Source organism: Cygnus olor, chromosome 2 (assembly GCF_009769625.2).
Source record: "Cygnus olor isolate bCygOlo1 chromosome 2, bCygOlo1.pri.v2, whole genome shotgun sequence".
Lineage (NCBI taxonomy): Eukaryota > Metazoa > Chordata > Aves > Anseriformes > Anatidae > Cygnus > Cygnus olor.
Genome location: NC_049170.1, coordinates 48,954,226 through 48,975,130, shown reverse-complemented (window position 1 = coordinate 48,975,130; position 20,905 = coordinate 48,954,226). Strand labels below are relative to the sequence as shown.

The 20,905-nt window shown below is 40.2% G+C and overlaps 1 protein-coding gene across 5 annotated transcripts in view; it reads left to right on the top strand.

The window, feature by feature from the left end:
• Positions 1–20,905, top strand: part of ATP9B (ATPase phospholipid transporting 9B (putative)) — a 180,805-nt gene that overhangs the window by 6,977 nt on the left and 152,923 nt on the right. For 4 of the 5 annotated variants that reach the window (XM_040547320.1, XM_040547319.1, XM_040547318.1 and 1 more), the window contains exon 2: positions 12,998–13,171. In XM_040547320.1, the coding sequence (XP_040403254.1) occupies positions 12,998–13,171 (174 nt within the window). Of the gene's footprint in view, positions 1–12,997; positions 13,172–20,905 lie in introns of those variants that run through there. The other variant, XM_040547321.1, reaches the window with a different exon arrangement.

The following is a 20,905-nucleotide window of genomic DNA, read 5'->3' as shown; positions in this document are numbered from 1 at the left end:
TTGAGTGTTACTCTGCTTTTTGAAGACTCGATACTTAGGCTAATGTTACCTTTTGGGACTGGCACCTCTAAGATGTAGTATAAGTTTAGATTCTGATATTTTTGTCTGGGAAAAAGGTCAAAGTAGTGTGATGCGTAACTTCTGAAGAATGGCCTTGCCATATGTTAATGCTTTCAGAGCTTTTACATGGTGTATGTTGTCATACGTTATTTTGGTTTCTGTGCCTTTTACTTTTCAGAGCAGTCTGATTTTAATCATGCAGGTAACCAAATTACATGCATGTCGAGCTGCTCATGACATCAACTGTAAAATATTTTTATGTAGAAAGACACTTGTATTGGTGTCATACTCAGGAAATGGTTTGCTATACTTTGTCTGCAAAAGTACATTTTGACAACATAGCAACTTTAAGTGATTTTCATAATAAATTGTAGTTCTTTGACTTGATATTACTTAGAATTATGTATTTGGAAAAGATCAGCCTTTTATGTTTATTCTAGTTACTTTTTACACACCAAGATATTCTTTATAGACAAGTAGTTGTAATCTTGAGCATGATTATTAGAATAATCTGAATCCTGATCTGAAACACTTATTTTTAGGCACAAAAATGTTTGAGAACTTGCACCACTGAAGTTCAGATTGCTATTGCAGATGATGTTAGTTTTTTCAATGAGCACGTATATCTGTGTGTAGTAAATCTTGTAAATATATTTTCAGGTTGTTTGTGTTTAAGCTGTATTTTTACCCTATATTTGCATGCCTTCCTGGTTTTTATCAGTAGTATCCAAATACAGTCATTTGTGTTCTTTGGGCAGCCATTTGGATCCCTTAGAAAGGGGAGAAAAAGCAATTGATTGAGCTGCAGTATCAATAACAATACCCAGTAACACAGTGATAAAATGACCCTGTTGTTGTGACCAGTGATGTTCCCTGCTAATTAAAAATAAGGTTCTAGTGAATGCAGATGTTTCCTCAGGTCTGCTGTGTATAAATAGAGATTCGCTCATCCTGTCATGGACTGAAAAAGATGTTCCATTAAGGTGTGTGTTGTGCTTTGTAAGGTGAGGAAAGGGGAGTAAGGAACGGTGGCTTTTTTCATGACAGCTTTCCTATGCAGATCTTCTGAATTTTTCTTCCAGATATAGCTCTAGCAAGGAGGTGTGTGCTAGGGAAGAGAAAATTATTATAGGGTTGATCAAAAATGGAGCCTAATGTTTTTCCAGAATCGCTATCTGCATTGCTTGCGAAAGGCTGGGGGCACCTTGATTTAGCTTGTCTATTGCAGTAAATGTTGTTCATTTCAGTGACAAACTCATTTGTAAACTTACATACAGTAAAAGTACTTTTCTTTTTCTATTTTGTTGTTTGGTTGACAAATGTGCACTGTGACAGGAGTGTTGTAATAGGTTTTTAAAGATTTGGCTATGCAAGGACATAAAAGCAAAGTTATCTGTTGAAACTCAATAGAGAAACTTAGTTCTACAAATCTTTAGCTTCCATAAAAGCTGTCCAAAAGTGTAATCTGATTTAAAATTGAACTGCTTCGATTAGTGTTTTCTTCCATATGGAGATCTCTAACAGGCGAGTCGGTCCCTGATGGTGTATATGAATTTGTAACAGAATTGTTTTCTGTGTGTGTGTATAGTTGGGCCAGGACTTGGGTTCAGAGACTTCGGAAGTGATACTGATTAGGTGTGCACTTGCATTACAGGCACAACTACAGCTAAATAAAAGCACAGCGACAAGCTGTTTTTTCTGTGTTTTTGAAGGAAAAGGTTAAAGGAAATTCTTCAAATTCTACGCATTTACCTGTAGAAGGCTTTTCTGTTGTCCACTTTTTTTATAATCTAGGAACAAGGTGATTGCTCTGTAATTCAACCAAACTTCCTGCTTTGTAAGTCATAGAGATGTTTGAAATTATAGGGGGAAAAAAGTAATTTCTGGTCTTTAGAAGTGCAGAATAATATTTGGGGGAAAAAAGGTATTTATAATTTGATTGTTCTCATGTGACTTGTAGCAAATAAATTATTTTCTGGAGACATTAGAAGTTTGAATAAGAGGAACAGTTATATGAAAATAAGTTGCATGCTTGTGAGCATGCTTATGGATGAATGTACATTTAATGCAACTTTTCTTGCTGCTGTGGAACGTTTCATGGTTTTTTTCTTTGTGGGATTGTTGTCAGTAAAAAATGCAGCCTACAACAGCTGTAGCTTTTTTGGTTTCTCCTCTAAGAAATAATTCCTGCTCCTCATATAAGTGGGCCTGCCCCTTTCTTCATTATTCCTCTTACTGCACTGCCTCAGTTTGGCAAATTCGTGCTTTATTTTCGGACTGTGGAGGTGTTCATGTAGGTTAAACCTTGGAGGAATTACTAGAAGTAGAGCAGGATAGGGCTGAGACAGATCGTGCTGCCTACCCCTCAGTCTTTCCCCTCCCGATGTCCAGAAGCAGGAGGAGTCCTGTGGCTGGTAGCAGCAGAGATTGAACCAAATGTCCAGTGCTTCGTTGTCAGGTGAGTTAAACCAGATAAATGGACATTGATGGTTGCCTTGCACTTTCCTACTTTTTTGGACGTTTAAATCAGAGGAACGTTGCTCTTTTAGACTAACAGTAAGCTTTTAGAAAATGCAAATTAACTAGGGATCTAAATAGGTAGCCAGACTAGATTTAAATGAATTAAAATGGTTTCCATTAACAGTTATGGGATACATATAACTCTGCATCTACTCTGCAGCTCTCAATGAGCTATGCCGGACCTTGTTCTCACCAATAGAGAGGGGCTGTTGGAGAATATGAAACTCAAGGGCAGCCTTGGCTGCAGTGACCATGAAATGGTGCAGTTTGGGATCCAGAAGGCAGTGAGGAGAGAGCACAGCATGCTCACTACCCTGATTTAGCTGCAGGAGAGCGGACTCTGCCCTATTCAGGGATCTGCTTGGTAGCGTACCACAGGACAAAACCCTGGAGGGAAGAGGGGCCCAAGAAAGATGGTTAATACTCAAGGATCACCTCTGCCAACCTCTGGAGTGATGCATCCTAACAAAGAGGAAGTCAGGCAAAAATGCCAGGAGGTCAGCACGAACAAGGAGCTCCTGGCCAAACTCAGACAGAAAAAGGAGGCCTACAGAGGGTGGAAGCAAGAACAGTTAGCCTAGGGGGAATGCCAAGACATTGAGCAGCCAGGGATCACATTAGGGAAGCTTAAAGCCCTGTTAGAGTTAAATTTTGCCAAGGGCACCAAGGACAACAAGAAAGGCTTCTATAGGTATGTCAGTGATAAAAAGGAAGACTAGGGAAATTGTGGGCCTTCTCTGCAAGAAAATGGGAGACCTGGTTACCCGGGATACAGAGAAGGCTGAGGTTCTCATTGACTTTTTTGCCTCAGCCTTCACCAGCAAGAGCTCTAGTCACATAGCCCAAGTCCCAGAAGGCAAAGGCAGGGACTGGGGGAATGAAGAACTGCCCTGTTCATCTAAGATCATCTAAGGAACTTGAAGGTGTACAAGTCCATGGGACTTGATGAGATGTATCCGCAGGTCCTGAGGGATCTGGCAGATGAGGTTGCTGAGCCACTGTTCTTCATATTTGATAGGTCGTGGCAGTCTGAAGTTCCCAGTGACTGGAAGAAGGGAAACAACCCACATTTCTAAGAAGGGAAAAAGTAAGACCTGGGGAACTACAGGGCAGGTAGTCTCACCTCTGTGCCCAGCAAGATCGTGGAGCAGATGCTCCTGGAAACTCTGCTAAGGCACATGGAAAATAAGGAGGTGATTGGTGACAGCCAACACAGCTTCACTAAGGGCAGATTGTGCTTGACAAATCTGGTGGCGTTCTAAGATGGGGTTACACCATTGGTAGATAGAGGATAAACAACTGAGGTCATCTACCTGGACTTATGCAAAACATTTGTGCACAAGCATATCCTGCATTGTTTCTAAATTGGAGAGAAGTGAGTTTGATGGATGGACCACCTGGTGGGTAAGGGACTGGCTGCATGGTCACACTCAGAGTTGTGGTTGAAGACTCAATGTCCAAGTGGAGATCAGTGACGAGTGGTGTTCCCCAGGGGTTGATATGGCGACTAGTATTGTTTAATGTCTTTGTTGTCAACATGGACATTGAGATCGAATGCACTCTCAGCATGTTTGCCGATGACACCCAGGTGTGTGCAGCTGACATGCTGGAGGGAAGGGATGCCATCCAGAGGGACATGGACAGGCTTGAGAGGTGGGCCTGTGCGAACTTCATGAAGTTCGACAAGACCAAGTGCAAGGTCCTGCATCTAGTTCAGGGCAATCCCAAGCACAGATAGAGGCTGGGTGGAGAATGGATTGAGAGCAACCCTGAGGAAAAGGACCTGGGAGGTGTTGCTTTATGAGAAGCTTGACGTGAGCCAGCAATGTGTGCTTGCAGCCCAGAAAGCCAACCATATTCTGGGTTGCATCATAAGAAGCTTGGCCAGCGGGTCAAGGGAGGTGATTCTTCGCCTCTACTCTGCTCTCAGGAGATTCTACCTGGAGTCCTGCATTGAGCTCTGTGGCCCCCAGCAAAAGAAGGACATGGACCTATTAGAACAAGTCCAGAGGAGGGCCACCAAGATAATCAAGGGGATGGAGCACCTCTCCTCTGAAGACAGGCTGAGGAAGTTGGGGTGGTTCAGCCTGGTGAAGAGAAGGCTCCAGGGAGACCTTATAGCAGCCTTTCAGTACCTAAAGGGGGCCTACAACAAAGCTGGAGAGCTCCTTCTTTGTCAGGGAGTGTAGTGATAGGACAAGGAGTAATGGCTTTAAGCTAAAGGAGAGTAGATTTAGATTAGATATAAGGAAGATATTCTTTAGTATGAGGGTGTTGTGGGCAACCTGTTCCAGTGCCTCAGAAGTTGTGGATGTCCCATCCCTGGAAGTGTTTAAGGCCAGGTTGGATTGGGCTTTGAGCAACCTGGTCTAATGTAAGGCGTCCCTGCCCATGGCGGGGGGTTTGGAATTAGATGACCTTTAAGGTCTCTTCTAACTCAAGCCATTCTATGATTCGGTGATTGTTTAATATTAATGTTCTTTTTTTCTTAGGAAACCATATTTCTGTCAAGATGGCTGTCTTCATAGCTGATTTAGTAGCATCCATGCTGAGAGTTTTGATGTCTTTTCTCTGGCTTCTTTATTCATGTTGCTTTCAATGCTCCTCTATTTTAATAAAAGTTTCTAGGATTATACTCAATTGATTTGTCACTCAAAGCAAATCAGCACTTCAAGCAATTAAGTGTGGAAAAATACTAGATAACAAAGACATAACGATTTTTGTCCTTATCCTAGTTATGAAAAATACATTATTCATTATACTATTGTTTTTAAATACTGAAGCACAATTTTCTAACACAATAGCAAAATTGCTTTTGAAACAGAATAAATTGCTTGCCAGTTCAGAGGCTGTATTTTGAAGTCAGGATTACTAAACATGATGGTGCTTATGCTCATTACATTCCCTACTTGGTGAAGCTCCATATTTAAAAGTGCAAAATGAGAATTGTGAAAAAATGACTTTATGATTAGGACATTGATGTACTCCACAAATATTACCACATTTACAAGAGTAGTATTAAATATTAAGTAGATCTGTGAATGTATTTCTCAGCCAAGTCTGTTTCCCTTAATTCTCTTGCATTAACATGTTCTGTCAAGAGAGAACTTTAACCATGTTTGCTTTGTTATCTTTGTGTGTAAAGTAAATTATTTTCCAAGTCAGGCACTTGTTCAACTTTATACAGAAGTAAAAAGGGTCTCTTATGTTCCAGAATGTTGCTGCATACTCCAATGTGGCTGGCAGATTGTGATTTCACTGGATGGTGTTACAAATACACTATTAATTGTTCAGATGTCTAAAAGCAAAATACAATGCAAAAGAAAGTTCTGTATTAAAGCAAGTAACTGTGATAATGTAATTTGCAAATTCAACCAGGAGAGATTATAAAAGCATTGAATGTGAATCTGTTTAAACACAGGCTTGTCTTTTTCTGAAACTCAGTGTAACGTCTTTTTTAAAGCAGATATTTTATTGTCAAGTGTGTAAGGTTTGAGTGTTAAAATTAGCTTAGTCTGAGATAATCCATACAATTTTGTGTAATATACATTGTAACCTGTAATAACTGCCTTGTTTTGGGAAGGTAAATTTGTATAGTGTTCTCTTTCTTGATGACCATTTAGAGTAATGAGAAGGGAAGAAGTATTGCCAGATTGCCATATCAAACTAGACATCATATGCACACCTTTTTGCAAACAACATGGTCAGTAAAGTTCTGTTTCGTCATGTTTGTTTTAAACTGTATTTTCATATTTTTGAAGGGGGTAGTGTTAATGTTATTTCTGAAAGCATTTTCCACTGCATATTTCAACTTTCTGGGAACTTTCTGGGCACTTTTAAACAAATGTATACTGTTTTTTAATTCCAGACTTCTGTTGTGTTTTCTTCTGTGTGGTTGTGCTTTTGCATCATTTGAAACACATGAAGATTCTGTTCACAAGGTCTAATGTGCTTAAGGTTCTCAGTTGACTTGCATCCTCGTTTTTTTTCCTAGTTATATATTTTCTAACCTGGTCCGAACAGGTGAACAGCCTTTAATGACATCTCATACTGAGTGATTCAAAGGAGGTACAAGAAGCCCTTGGGGCACCACCTGCCAAACAAAAGAGGAAGTGTCTCTCTAGCCAGTGACTGGTTAACCAACCATGTTTTTGTATTGGATCTTCCTTTTTAACTTCCTTTTCATCATTTTGCTACAAAGCCAGTGTTAAGTAGGTGGGGTACCTTTTCAGTAGAAAGCTAGTATGACAATACGTTATCTCCTCCGCCCCCCACCCCATTTTCTAACACCCGAAAAGATTAATAACAGTTATATATAGTAATGTATGTATAATATACAGTATACAACAGCATACATCTCAGAAAATCTACGTGAAGAGGAAATACTTGAACATTTTTTGTTTTAAATATACAATAAAATAAGAAAATGCAAATTCAGTGATGATGCTTTGTCCTGGTTAGTCCTGGTATTTATAATGTAACTTTTAAAAATATTGGATTTGTCTGTCAAGATTTGGACTGGCATATCTTTAATATTGCTGAACATACTGTTCTGTGGCCTCAGTAGTTTGCTCCATAATACTCTATAAATGCTTCTGATTGTTTGGCAGTCTCCTCAAACTCTTTGCCATTGCTTTTCCTGAAACATGTATCAACACGCAGCTTTTTTTTTTTTTTTTAGTTTTCTGAGATGTCATTAACTTAACATTTAAAAAAATTTTTTGAGGATCAGAATCACAGAATTACCTAGGTTGGAAGAGACCTCCAAGATCACCTAGTCCAACCTCTGACCTAACACTAACAAGTCCTCCACTAAACCATATCACTAAGCTCTACATCTAGATGTCTTTTAAAGACCTCCAGGGATGGTGACTCAACCTCTTCCCTGGGCAGCCCATTCCAATGCCTAACAACCCTTTCGGTAAAGAAGTTTTTCCTAATATCCAACCTGAACCTCCCCTGGTGCAACTTTAGCCCATTCCCCCTCGTCCTGTCACCAGGTGTGTGGGAGAATAGACCAACCCCCACCTCTCTACAGCCTCCCTTAAGGTACCTATAGAGAGCGATAAGGTCGCCCCTGAGCCTCCTCTTCTCCAGGCTAAACAACCCCAGCTCCCTCAGCCCGTCCTCATAAGACTTGTTCTCCAGACCCCTCACCAGCTTTGTTGCCCTTCTCTGGCCTTGCTCGAGCACTTCCATGTCCTTCCTGTAGCGAGGGGCCCAAAACTGAACACAGTACTTGAGGTGTGGCCTCACCAGAGCCGAGTACAGGGGGACAATCACCTCCCTAGACCTGCTGGCCACGCTGCTTCCTATACAAGCCAGGATGCTGTTGGTCTTCTTGGCCACCTGAGCACACTGCTGGCTCATATTCAGCTGACTATCAACCAGTATTCCCAGGTCCTTCTCTGCCAGGCAGCTTTCCTACCACTCATCTCCCAGCCTGTAGCTCTGCTTGGGGTTGTTGCACCCCAGGTGCAGGACCCGGCACTTGGCCTTGTTGAACCTCATACAGTTGGTCTCAGCCCATCAATCCAGCCTATCCAGATCCTCCTGCAGAGCCTTCCTGCCCTCGAGCAGATCGACACACGTACCTAACTTGGTGTCATCTGCAAACTTACTGAGGGTTCACTCGATCCCCTCATCCAGCTCATCGATAAAGATATTAAAGAGGATTGGCCCCAGTACTGAGCCCTGGGGGACTCCGCTAGTGACCAGCCTCCAACTGGATTTGGCTCCATTCACCACGACTCTTTGGACCCGGCTACCCAGCCAGTTTTTAACCCAACGAAGCGTACGCCAGTCCAAGCCATGAGCAGCCAGTTTCTTCAGGAGAGTGCTGTGGGAAACGGTGTCAAAAGCCTTACTGAAGTCAAGGTAGACCACATCCACAGCCTTTCCCTCATCCACTAAGTGTGTCACTTCGTCATAGAAGGAGATCAGGTCCGTCAAGCAGGACCTGCCCTTCATAAACCCATGCTGACTGGGCCTGATTGCCTGCTTGCCATGCAAGTGCCGCGTGATGACACTCAAGATAATCTGCTCCATGAGCTTCCCTGGCACTGAGGTCAAACTAAGAGGCCTGTAGTTCCCCAGGTCTACCCTCTGGCCCTTGTAGATGGGCGTCACGTTTGCTAGCCGCCAGTCAACTGGGACCTCCCCTGATGGCCAGGGCTGTTGATAAATGATGGAAAGCCGCTTGGTCAGCTCTTCCGCCAGTTCCATCAGCTCTTCCGCCAGCTCTTCTCGCAGTACCCTCGGGTGGATCCCATCCGGCCCCATCGACTTGCGTACATCCAAGTGCTGTAGCAGGTCGCCAACCATTTCCTCATGGATTATGAGGGCCACATTCTGCTCCCCATCCCCTTCCACCAGCTCAGGGTACTGGGTATCCAGAGAACAACTGGTCTTGCCGTTAAAGACTGAGGCAAAGAAGGCATTGAGCACCTCAGCCTTTTCCTCATCTCTCGTCACTAAGTTTCCCACTGCATCCAGTAAAGGATGGAGGTTCTCCTTAGTCCTCCTTTTCGTGCTTATGTATTTATAAAAAAATTTTTATCTTTAACAGCAGTAGCCAGATTGAGCTCCAGATGAGCTGTGGCCTTTCTAATTTTGTCCCTGCACAGCCTTACAACATCCTTATAGTCCTCTTGAGTAGCCCGCCCTCTTTTCCAAAGATCATAAACCCTTTTTTTTTTCCTAAGCTCTAGCCACAGCTCTCTGTTCAGCCAGGTCGGCTCCGGCTTGTCTTTGGGCACGTGGGGACAGACTGCTCCTGAGCCTTTAAGATTTCCTTCTTGAAGAGTGCCCAGCCTTCCTGGACTCCTCTGCCCTTCAGAACCTCCTCCCAAGGGACTCTGCCAACCAGTGTCCTGAACAGCTCAAAGTCTGCCCTCCAGAAGTCAAGACAGCAGTTTTACTGATCCTCCTCCTGACTTTGCCAAGAATAGAGAACTCCACCATTTTGCGGTCACGCTGCCCAAGACAGCTCCCAGCCACCACATCTCCCACCAGTCCTTCTCTGTGAACAGAAGGTCTAGTGGGGCACCTCCCCTGGTAGGCTCACTAACCAGCTGCATCAGGAGACTATCTTCCATGCTCTCCAAAAACCTCCTAGACTTCTTCCTCTGAGCTGTATTGTATTTCCAGCTTATGTCTGGGAAGTTGAAGTCCCCCATGAGAACAAGTGCTGATGATTTTGCGACTTCTGCCAGCTGCCTGTAGAACTCCCCATCTGTCTCCTCATCCTGGTTTGGCAGTCTATAACAGACCCCCACCAGGATGCTTGCCTTGTTGGCCTTCCTGCTGATCCTGACCCATAGGGACTCAGCCTTATCATTCCCAATCTCAAGTTCCACAACATCAAAACACTCTCTAATATAGAGAGCCACACCACCACCCCTTCTGTGCTGCATGTCCCTTCTGAAGAGCCTATAGCCAGGCATTGCAGCACTCCAGTCATGGGAGTGGTCCCACCACATTTCAGGGATGGCAACCAAGTCATAGCCTGCCTGCTGCACGATGGCTTCCAGCTCCTCTTGTTTGTTGCCCATGCTGCATGCATTACTGTAGATGCACTTCATTTGGGCCATTGTCTTCTCCCCCAGCCCTGACGTTGTTCCCCCCAGCTCTTCTCTAATGAGCTTTATTTCATCCCCGTCCCCCTTCTTACCTAGTTTAAAGCCCTCTCAGTGAGCCCTGCCAGTTCCTGGGCTAGTATCCGTTTTCCCCTTAGAGAAAAGTAGGCTGTCAGTGTACTGTGCGTTAAGTTCTATATAAAATTCTCCTGCTGAAATACTTGTTTGGTATTTCTCAGTTCAAGTGTTTTTTCCATCTGTGTTGTTACGATTTACTTCTGGGACCTTGCTTGTTTCGTATAAAACTGTGATCTTACTGCTTAGTCAAAGATGTGTACTGAACATACCAGCTCACCCAGCAGGTGAAAGAATGGACTGAATTCCACAGTTATGAGAGGTGTTTTCTATTCTGTATAGCTGTGTAAATTCATGTTACACCGTAGATGTTCCCAGGTACTGGAATTCATTACTTCTAAACTGGTAGCATGTATCCTGGCATGAATTTGGGCTGTTGCAACACTTGCTTTTCCTGGACAGTCCCCAGGTACATCTTGGCAGTTGGAGCAGTCTAGGGATGATTCCCTTTGAACAACTTGCAAGGAGTCATCCTGTTTTTTGGAAGCCAGGAGTTTTAAGGGCAATACAGGCTGCTTTGTATTCAGTTTATTGATGTGGATATAGCCCTACTGTATATTCAGATGTTTAGAGCTTGTTACTTTTTTTTTTTTAACACGTACAAATACACCAATGAATGGTTTATTTTTGTTTTGTTAATTACTGTTTTTATACAAAGATTGGGTTTAGGTTGCTGGGGGGGGGGGGGGGGGAGGGGGCGGAATGAGACAGTCCTTGTATGCATATTCCAAAAGATGAAGTACCGCTTTCACACAAGAAATCAGTAATTTTGAAGCTTCACATTTGCCGAACACTTCTTTTGTGACTCAAACAAAAAAGTTTTTTTCTGAGCTCTTAAAATCATTCTTTGCTACTCCTAATGCAAGAATACATTCGAGAGATCAGTTTTAGATTACACAAAGAATAGAATGACGGGAGTCTTCTAGACTTCCAAACTGCAGTGTTTGAGAATTAAAGAATAAAATACACATGCAGAATCTCTTTATTCTAATCAGATACTTTTTCATCAACTGGTCTTATTTAAAGACTGCTTAACTACAATTATCAATAGTGTCAAGTAATAGTTTGTATATACATATATTTTTTTTTTGCACCTGTTAGGTTTGATATTTGTTATGTATGTTTTTAAGCATTAATGCAGCCAGCTTTTCTAACTATTTAGGTCAGATCTAGGATGATTTTCTGTATCATGAATTTGTATTAACATCCATTAGGGTTATTGTATTTGTTACTGCATACAAATAGATGGTCTTTGTTTGACTCTAATTCCTTTCAAATTTTTTTTCCAGTTGATATCCTCACTTGATATCCTCATTTGTCCTTTGAATAGTCTGTGACAGGAAACCTGAGTAATAGTTCAGTTCTTTCGTATTTTTGTACCATTAAGCCACTGAAAGTGAATAAGTTACACAATTTTCAAGCACTTGGGGGAGTTTTCTTATCAAATATTCAGGTGTTTTATCTGACTATAAGAGGCATTCCACAAGTGTAAAATTGAAGTGGTGAATGCTTTCTGGAGAGGGAAGGACCATTGTTAGCCTAGTGTTTCATAGGTCCCATAGGAAAGTGTTTTAACCTGCTGAATATTTCTATGTAGAATTATAAAAGTAACTAATGTTTTACTAACAAAAACTAATATACTGATGAGTTGTTTAGAAGTTGTGACTCAAACAGAGGTCTGCACAGGCAGGAACAGACGCAAGTATAACAGGAAAGTAGGCTGAAGCTCAATGGAAATACAGAGTTTGTTTCCATGAAAGCTCACATCATTTGCATCTGCTATAAACTTTGCCAAGTGTCCTAGTTTCAACTAGGGTAGAGTTAATTTTCCTCCTAGTAGCTGGTATGGTGCTGTGTTTTGGATTTAGGATGAGAATAACGTTAATAACATGATGATGTTTTAGTTGTTACAGAGCAATGCAGTCAGGAACTTTTCAGCTTCTCATGCTACGCTGCCAGCGAGGAGTCTGGGGGTGCACAAGAAGCTGGGAGGGGACAGACCCAGGACAGCCGACCCAGACTGGCCAAAGGGATATTCCATACCATATGGCATCACGCTGAACAATTAATATGGGGTGGCTGGGGCAGGGGGGGATGGGACTGTTGCTCGGGGCTGGGCTGGGCATCAGTCAGCGGGTGGTGAGCAATTGCGTTGTGCCATCACTTGTTTGTACATATTATTATTACTAGCGTTATCATCATTATTATTTCTCTTCCTTTTCTGTCCTACCAAACTCTCTTTATCTCAGCCCATGAGCTTTTACTCTTTTTTTCCCTGATCCTCTTCCCCCATGCTGGGGATGGGGGTACGGAGGGTGAGATGAGCAAATGGCTGTATGGTGCTTAGGTGCCTGCTGGGTTAGACTACGACACAAAGCAAATTCTGTTTAACAAAATCTTGCGAAGAATCCTTTGAACGTATGACGTCGCAGCTCTGTATGTACAAATTCTATATCAAATAGGAATTTCTCTGTAATGATTTATATCAAGGGCTGGATGATTGCAAGCCTTTTTGCTGTATTACCCATTTTTAACAAATCAAAAATACTTGTTGATATGTTAGGACAAGTACACAAGATATTTGGATTGAAAACATTTCTAACAAAATTCCATGTAGTAAAAATTACCTTTTGTTACTTTATGAGATTCCTGGTAATAAAAAATATATTGGTTATTGATTTACTGTTTTTATTTCATCTTGCCAGGTACCAAGTGGAAGATGAGTCCTCTCATTTGGATGAAATGCCACTAATGATGTCAGAAGAAGGCTTTGAAAATGATGAGAGTGATTACCACACTCTACCAAGAGCCAGAATTTCTCAAAGAAAGAGAGGCTTAGAATGGTTTATCTGTGGTGGCTGGAAGTTCCTTTGCACTAGGTTTGTTGCATACTAGCACTTTTTATTAAGCTATTCCGTGAATTACCCAAATACTAATTGTGTATTGTATGATATGCGCAGAGTACAGGAGTATAGTATGCTTGTCATGTACCTTTTGACTACTTTGCTTGCATTTGCCCCTCATAGAACATTATTAGCAGTTAATAAAATGTTTGAAAGAGCTGCTGTGTATTTCTCCTGTGTGCTTTGGTGACTTTCAAGAAGGAGGCTTTTAAGGGAGATCAGGTACTGGACTCGTACTAGTGCCAGGTCCATAACAGCATATAGGCATGGTTGTCACTTTTGCTCAAAACTACATCAGGTGAAATGGATTAAAACTTTCCTTGATTTTTTTGAGGGTGCTAATATGTTAAGTTGACAAGATACAGATTATAATGAATTTGATGTTGTTGCCAAAATGAAAAAGAAATAACAAATGATTAGTTATAACTTCAGCTTTAAAGGTTTAAAAAATGCGTGTAACTGTTGGCCTTGGAGTGAATCATAGGTGCAATTAGCTCTTGTGATTTGGTTCTTATTTATAAACTTCATGCCAGACTCAGATGTATGCAGTTGCCTTGGCATAGAAACTTACTAACAAATTGCTAGAAAATTTCTAATTATAGAATTTGCCATCAGGGTGTTTAAAACTAACATTTTATCTTGAATGATAATTAGATTAGATTTGAAAATCAATCATTTGAAAAACAGAGTGAGTGGACTACTTCCAGTGAACTCAAACTTTTTAGCAGGTAGTTTTAGAATTGGTTTAGATAGACATTTTCACAGGTCGTTTTCATGATACTTAATAAATTCCAGAAGGCCTGTCCGTGTTCTTTTACTTAACCAATTGAAAGCTGTATTTGTGCACTTTTAGTTCTGAAATAATTTTCTTATATAGCTTTACTGTTTACAGAAAAATACAATCTGTGTTGATTTCTTCTCTCTGTAATGACTTAACAAAAATCCATGTATTAGTGGAAATAAATTGTTGGAAAGTAGAAGGAAGGAAATGAGGAAACAGTAGAATAAGAGTTTGTATATGTAGATGATTTTTGGAAGTAGTGTTTTTGTTATAGAAATACTGTATTTTTTTTAATATTTGAAAGTGTTTTAAGAGGCTGTTAATTTTTCTGGAAATGTGTTAAAATGTAGATACCTGTCAAACATACTTAAGGTAAGTTTAAATCTTTGAGTATTAGTTACTGTGATAGACAGTTTCTGTTTAGCTCTTACTTCTAAATGAGCAGTCCTTGTGTGTCTTACACATTACTGGACTTCAGTCATGAGACCTTGATTTTAGATAAACTGTCCTGAACCATGCTGAATATAGCTATTACAGTTGTAAATGTCATGCATTTTAGCCTTTGTTTTTCTAAGGAAGTGAGGCATACATGGCGCTCATTCTCAGTCTTTATGCACTTACTGATTTTTCTGGTGATTTGAACGAAACTGGACTGAAGGATGGAGATGGAGATTTCAGTCGTGTTCCTGAAAATAGTTTCATAAAAATAGTCAGAATAGTCAAAAGGGCACCCTGTAGTTGCCCTGACAGAGGCACTGAGGAATCTCCAGTGCGTGGAGAGGGGCAGGCAACTGCAAGGCAAGTTTGTTTGAACTCATTAACAATCATAAAGGGATTTCACAAAGGTCATTGATGCTGAGGATTGCAAAATTTCAAGTTGTATTACTTTTTAAACTTGATAGTTAAATCTGAGCTTTGAGTAGAGTGCAAGCCTAGTAAAAAAATCTTTAAAGTTGGATTTTTGAGAATGAAAAGGGAAAGGAAAATGCATTATAGATGAATCATTTTGCTACATTTTATACACATCTTATTGCTGAAGTAGCTTTGCTGATTTACTCAACTGGATTTTGATACATTAAGGAGTCCTTTCAGTCTTGCATTTATACATAGAGGCATTTTAATCTCATTGGAATTTTCTATAACAAGACATGATAACAGATTTTTTTTTTTCATGAAAAAAAAAAAGAAAAGACAATGACCAGATCCTAGCAGAAGCCTGAAATTTCAGTAGGACTTCTGCAGGTAGAGGATATTCCCACAGGATAGGTGCAGAGATCTACATAGGCGACTTGGAGAAAATTGTCTGGAAAATGGTTCCCGTGGTACCTTGCAGAGATCTTATCTACTGGTCCAGTCAGGCTGGATAAAAACCTCATTTTGGGTGAGGTTCTGTGTATGTAAATACTTTTTGTGGTAATAGGGAGGTTTCTTTTTGGCTGAAAGCACCCTTGGGGCTTTGTCCTTGGTAGAAGTCAAGGATTTGCATTCAGTGTTAACAGTTACTGTTTTTGGTGGTTTCTCATCATAGTTTAAACTCCATGAATGTTTATTGGGAGCCACTGAATGCTAGAGTTTTTGAGTTGCCTACTTGCAGCTCATAAAATTGCTTAGGAACATTTGGAAGATCGTATGGGAGATGTGGAGGCTACAGTATTGCCGTATATGGAATTATTACTTATACAGTGTTGCAGAATCAGGGTGTAAGATATTGGTTTGGTGGAGAATTGGGTGTTGATGCCTTCACAGTTGGAATGGAAAGGAGTATGTGAGAAAATTATTTTCATTTGTGTTGATGGTAGATTATACAACTTCTGCAAAGAACTGAAATTTACTTGCTTCCAGAAGGCAAGCTGCATTTTTGTAAGTGTAATGTTTGATTAAATATCAGATTAAATCAGACAGCATAGCAGTCTGAAACCTGTTCAGTTCAACAGAATGTAAAATTTAACTTTGTTTCTGTGGAAATTAGTATCTCCTACCTGAAATTGGATGACGTTTAAATTTCTACCCACCGAGAACTTCCTTTTGTGTCTTAACTTATATTGTAAGTTGGTTTTTTTTTTTTTTTTTCTTTTCAAAGCTGTCATAGAAAGGTGAACACAATAAAAAACTATGCATTTGTCTGGAGCCAAGCTCAAGGGGCCCCTGTTTTCTTTTGGATTCTTAGGGAAAATCTTGTGTTTGAGTCCAAAAACACTTTACTTTTTACAAACAAACCAACCCCCAAACCCACTAGTTTATTTGTTTTGCATTGTTGGGATTAAACTCATTTTTGGGAGTGGAAGCTTTCCATCTTACTTTGCAGTTTTACAATTTTATATTCTATATATTTTGTTATATTGTTACTAATAATCAGATGGTTGTTTAATTGAAAAAGTTTCACCCTTTTGGCAGGAGCAAATATGGAATATTTGTCAAAGTTCAGTGTACATCAAAATTGATATTGTAAAAGGCATTATTCAGCTTTTAACTTGTGTATACAATAGACTGTTGTTGACCAGAACTGAGTGGTGTGAACTTTATTTGCAAATCTGCAGCTTTTTTTACATTTGAAAAAAAAAATCATAATTAAATCAAATGCCTTTGATTTTGAACAAACTGAAGACTTAATTCAAACAATAAAACTTTTAACTTCAGAAACTGCATATTTCTTGCTTTCATAACACAGTTAAAAGAAAACTGTGGTATAGCAGCTGTTTTGTGGCTGTAATCATTTCCCCTTTAACTTACAAATTCTCTTCGAGCTTGTGAAATTATAATGCACATAGATCAATACTCTGGAGTTCTTTGGGCTGGATTGATTTCTTTCTCATGAGATTTACATTCCACTTGTTATCAAAAAACACTTTGTCCCTATGAAAATGGTGCCATTGAATGGCATTTCCATATGAAGTGAAGGGGATATCAAATGCTCGGATTAATTTGGGCTCTAAGATGGCCTGTACGCTTCCAATTAATCTGCAATGCATTTGTTATGCAGAAGCATGGGAAAATGCTGATCTTTTAAGAATGACATGACCACTGTGTTGCTTTTGACCTGATTACTGAAGCTACCTGTTGAGTACAATAATTACAGTATGTTTTCTTTGCAGAACTAGTTTCTGCTACTTAAAACCTAATAAGGAAAAGCTGACCCTTGCACGCAATATAGAGCTTTTATATTATCTTTCCATTCTGATGAAAATGATGTTTTGTGAAAGATACTGGCAGTTAAGCTTGTAGGATAAAAGTAATGAAAAAAGGGGGAAAAAAGTCCTTATTATTAGAGCTGCAGAGTCATTTGAGACTTTCACTTTAGCTTTTGACTTGGCAAGATGCACTGTATTTATGAAAACTTAAAGGTCCTTATTTAACAATTGCTGCATGTTTTTTGAGTATAGCGTCAATGACTTAAAGACTACCGTAGTTCCTTCAAATTGGAAAATAAAAATGTTAAGAAGCAGGTTGGTTTAAAAACAAAACAAAACCACCCCCTGTTTATGCCTATACATTAAAGTTCTTTTATCTCTTATTCATTTATTCATATATACAATCTGTTATATTGATACATGCATCACAGTTTATAGCTATCTTTTTTTTTTTTTTAAAGCAAGCTTTTCATGTATGTGTTGAACTTTCTAGGCAAGGACATTTGAAATAAATGCTTAAATCAACAAAGAATGTGATTTTTTTTTAATCACTGAATTTATAGCCTAAGGTGTTTCCATTAAAGATTTCAGGAAAATCAAGGATCAACTTTGTGCTGATCATTGTTTTTGGAATTTTTGAGTTTCAGAGAATGTTATTCCAGTTTATCTCCTGATGCTTGTTTCACTCATATTTAGGGGTTACAAAAAGCCCACAAAAGGGCCAGTAGTCTTCCAAAAATTTTCATATTACGGAATATTAGTTTGAGAACAGATTAAGCGTGTGTTGGGTTTCAATAATCTGAGTTTCAAAAATATCAGCTAGACTGTTGTTCTTAAAAATCTAAATAAATGTAAATTGGTTTGGATTTGAGGCAAGTGCCCCTCTCTTAGTCTTCCTGTGATACAACAATGTTTACCGTTAAGACTAAATGAAAAACACTGATTTTGACTTTTGAGGTAGTAAAACTCATCGGAAACATTACAGTATTGATTTGGGCACAACCTGTTACATTTTCATTTTTTCTTGTGTCTGAGAACTTCATTGTTTTTAGCTCTGTGTCAGTCCTTTCTATCAAAGGTATCACAGTTGTTGACTAGTCAGACATCAGTCTTGTGTCTGTACTTTTTGGCGTTTGCTAAACTGATGGTTGTTATGACATCTGTTTCAGCTTCTCTATCAATCTGTAATGCAGAAAGTAGAAGAAGGGCTCCATGGCAAGAAAGGCACTAGTTCAGTTGCTTTAGTTAAATGCTTAATTTTAGCAATAGAAAACTCCTTAGTATTTGTGGAGATTATTCTACAAAAGAGAGATTTGACTAGTCAAATTCCAAACTGATTTAAACAATGCAAGATTTCAAAGGCCATCAGCATATTTCTCTCTACGGGCTTGTAGACAGGAGTTGTCATGCCTCTGTTCACTTTCCTAGAAAAAGCCATTTTCCTCAGAACTTTCTTGCCACGGGTCTATATCATTGCTTTCTATTATACAGCTAAGCTTTATCTTCCAGTTGTGTTGTCCTCCACCACACGCCCTGAAAACTAACGTGTTTAAAGCTTTAATTCCACAAGCAATTTTACCAAGTTTAAGTCCAAGCTGGCATGAAGTTGAATTGTTCCACCTTATGCTGTGAGCATGTAACCTGTGTTTTTGCAACTATTTTTATGATTTTCTAGACTTTAAAGATCAGGATTGGATTTGTCTGAAATCAACCCCACTTTTTGTTCCATGTTAGCTTACAGCTGGATCAATTTGCTGGTCAGGTTAACCCATGCAGTTGCACAAATACTTGTGTCAACACGAGGGAAGGGGAAGAATACACACCTTTATTATAGGAGGAAGATGGTACTAGCCATTTCAGCAGCAGCAGGATAAGTTCACAGCCATTAAACTGATTGTGGAACTGTGACACGTAGAAAGCAGTGCTGTTTGTATTGTTTTAAACATGCTTGTCATGATCAAGACATCTGTAAGATTTTTCTGAACTGTTGTATGTTAGTAAACAGAATGATTGCATTTTGAATGTTGAACTAATGCTGTTATAGTTTTTAAAGCAGAATAATTCCTTGTTACTATTTAAAATCGATGGAAAAAAGTTTCTGGATGGGCTTATATTTATTACAAAAATAAAATGCATCGAATCAAACTAAATTGACATCAGACCCATAGTGAAAGCGTCAAGGAGGAAAATTTAATAATACAGCATTTGAAGCTGGAGTCTTGAAATAACGGCTTGTGAGTATTGTGTAGTGGCATTTCAAGAACCAAGTGATGGTTACTTTGAATGATTTTACTTTTGCATAACCTACTTTTCTCTAAGAAGACCCAGCAACTTTGAATTTAATTTGTTCTTTGGCAAAATTAGTTTTTAAATAGACCTGTGATAGTACAGGTTACAGACAAAGAACATTTCAAGTGGGACTGTAGTGATGCAAGCTAACTATCAGCCTTTCTCCAGTGCTTATTTGCGTGTGTTGTGGTTTAGCCCGGCTGGCAGCCAAACACCACACAGCCGTTCGCTCACCCTCCCCCCTCCCTCTCCGGGATGGGGGAGAGAAACGGGAAAGTGAAGTCTGTGAGTTGAGATACAGACAGTTTATTAAGACAGGAAAAATAATAATAATAATAATAATAGTATTAATAGTAATAATGTATACGAAATAAGTGATGCACAATGCAATTGCTCACCACCCGTTGACCGATGCCCAGCCTATCCCCGAGCAGCCGGCCCCCCCTCCACCCCGGCTAGCCACCCAAAAGGGGCGGCGGTAGCCCAGTGGCCAGACACCCCTATATATTGTTCAGCATGACGTCAGATGGTATGGAATACCCCTTTGGCCAGTTTGGGTCAGCTGTCCTGGGTCTGTCCCCTCCCAGCTCCTGCTGCACCCCTAGCCTGCTCGCTAGCAGGACAGAGCGAGAAGCTGAAAAGTCCTTGGCTTGGTGTAAGCACTGCTCTACAACAATTAAAACATCAGCATGTTATCAGCGCTCTTCTCATTCTAATCCAAAACATAGCACCCTGCCAGCTACTAGGAGGAAAATTAACTCTGTCCTACCTGAAACCAGGACAGCGTGTATCGTGATACTGCAATTATGGAAAAACAGTTTAGGAAGGGACCTTAAGAGGCTGTCCAGTCAATTCTTTGCCTGCATACTGCCATTATGTTCAAACACCTCACTAGAAAACTTACATCACTTCTTTTCACGTGCTGGTGTAGTTGAAATCCACTGTTACCACTTTGGCCTGTTCTTTGACTGCACTGAGTGCTCAAAAAAGGCCTGTCTACTCATTCTTTCCAAATCACTAGTCTAAAACAGACTCCCAACATGATTAAGGCCCCTCCACCAGTATTAAAAATGCAGAGATAGTATCCCAAGGTCGTGGTGGACAACAAGTTAACCATGAGCCAGCAGTGTGCCCTTGTGACCAAGAAGGCCGACAGGGCTGCATTTGGAAGAGTGTTGCCAGGAGGTCAAGGGAGGTGATCCTCCCCCTCTGCACAGCCGTGGTGAGGCCACACCTGGAGTATTGTGTCCAGTTCTGGGCTCCCCTGTACAAGAGGGACATCGGACTTCTAGAGAGGGTCCAGTGTAGAGCTACAAAGATGATTAAGGGATTAGAACATCTGTCCTATGAGGAAAGACTAAGTGAGCTGGGTCTCTCTGTTTAGCCTAGAGAAGAGGAGATTGAGAGAGGATCTTACCAACCTGAGGGGACAATGTAAAGTGAATGGGGCCAAGCTCTTCTCAGTTGTGGCTAGTGATAGGACAAGGGGCAATTGGTATAAATTGAACCACA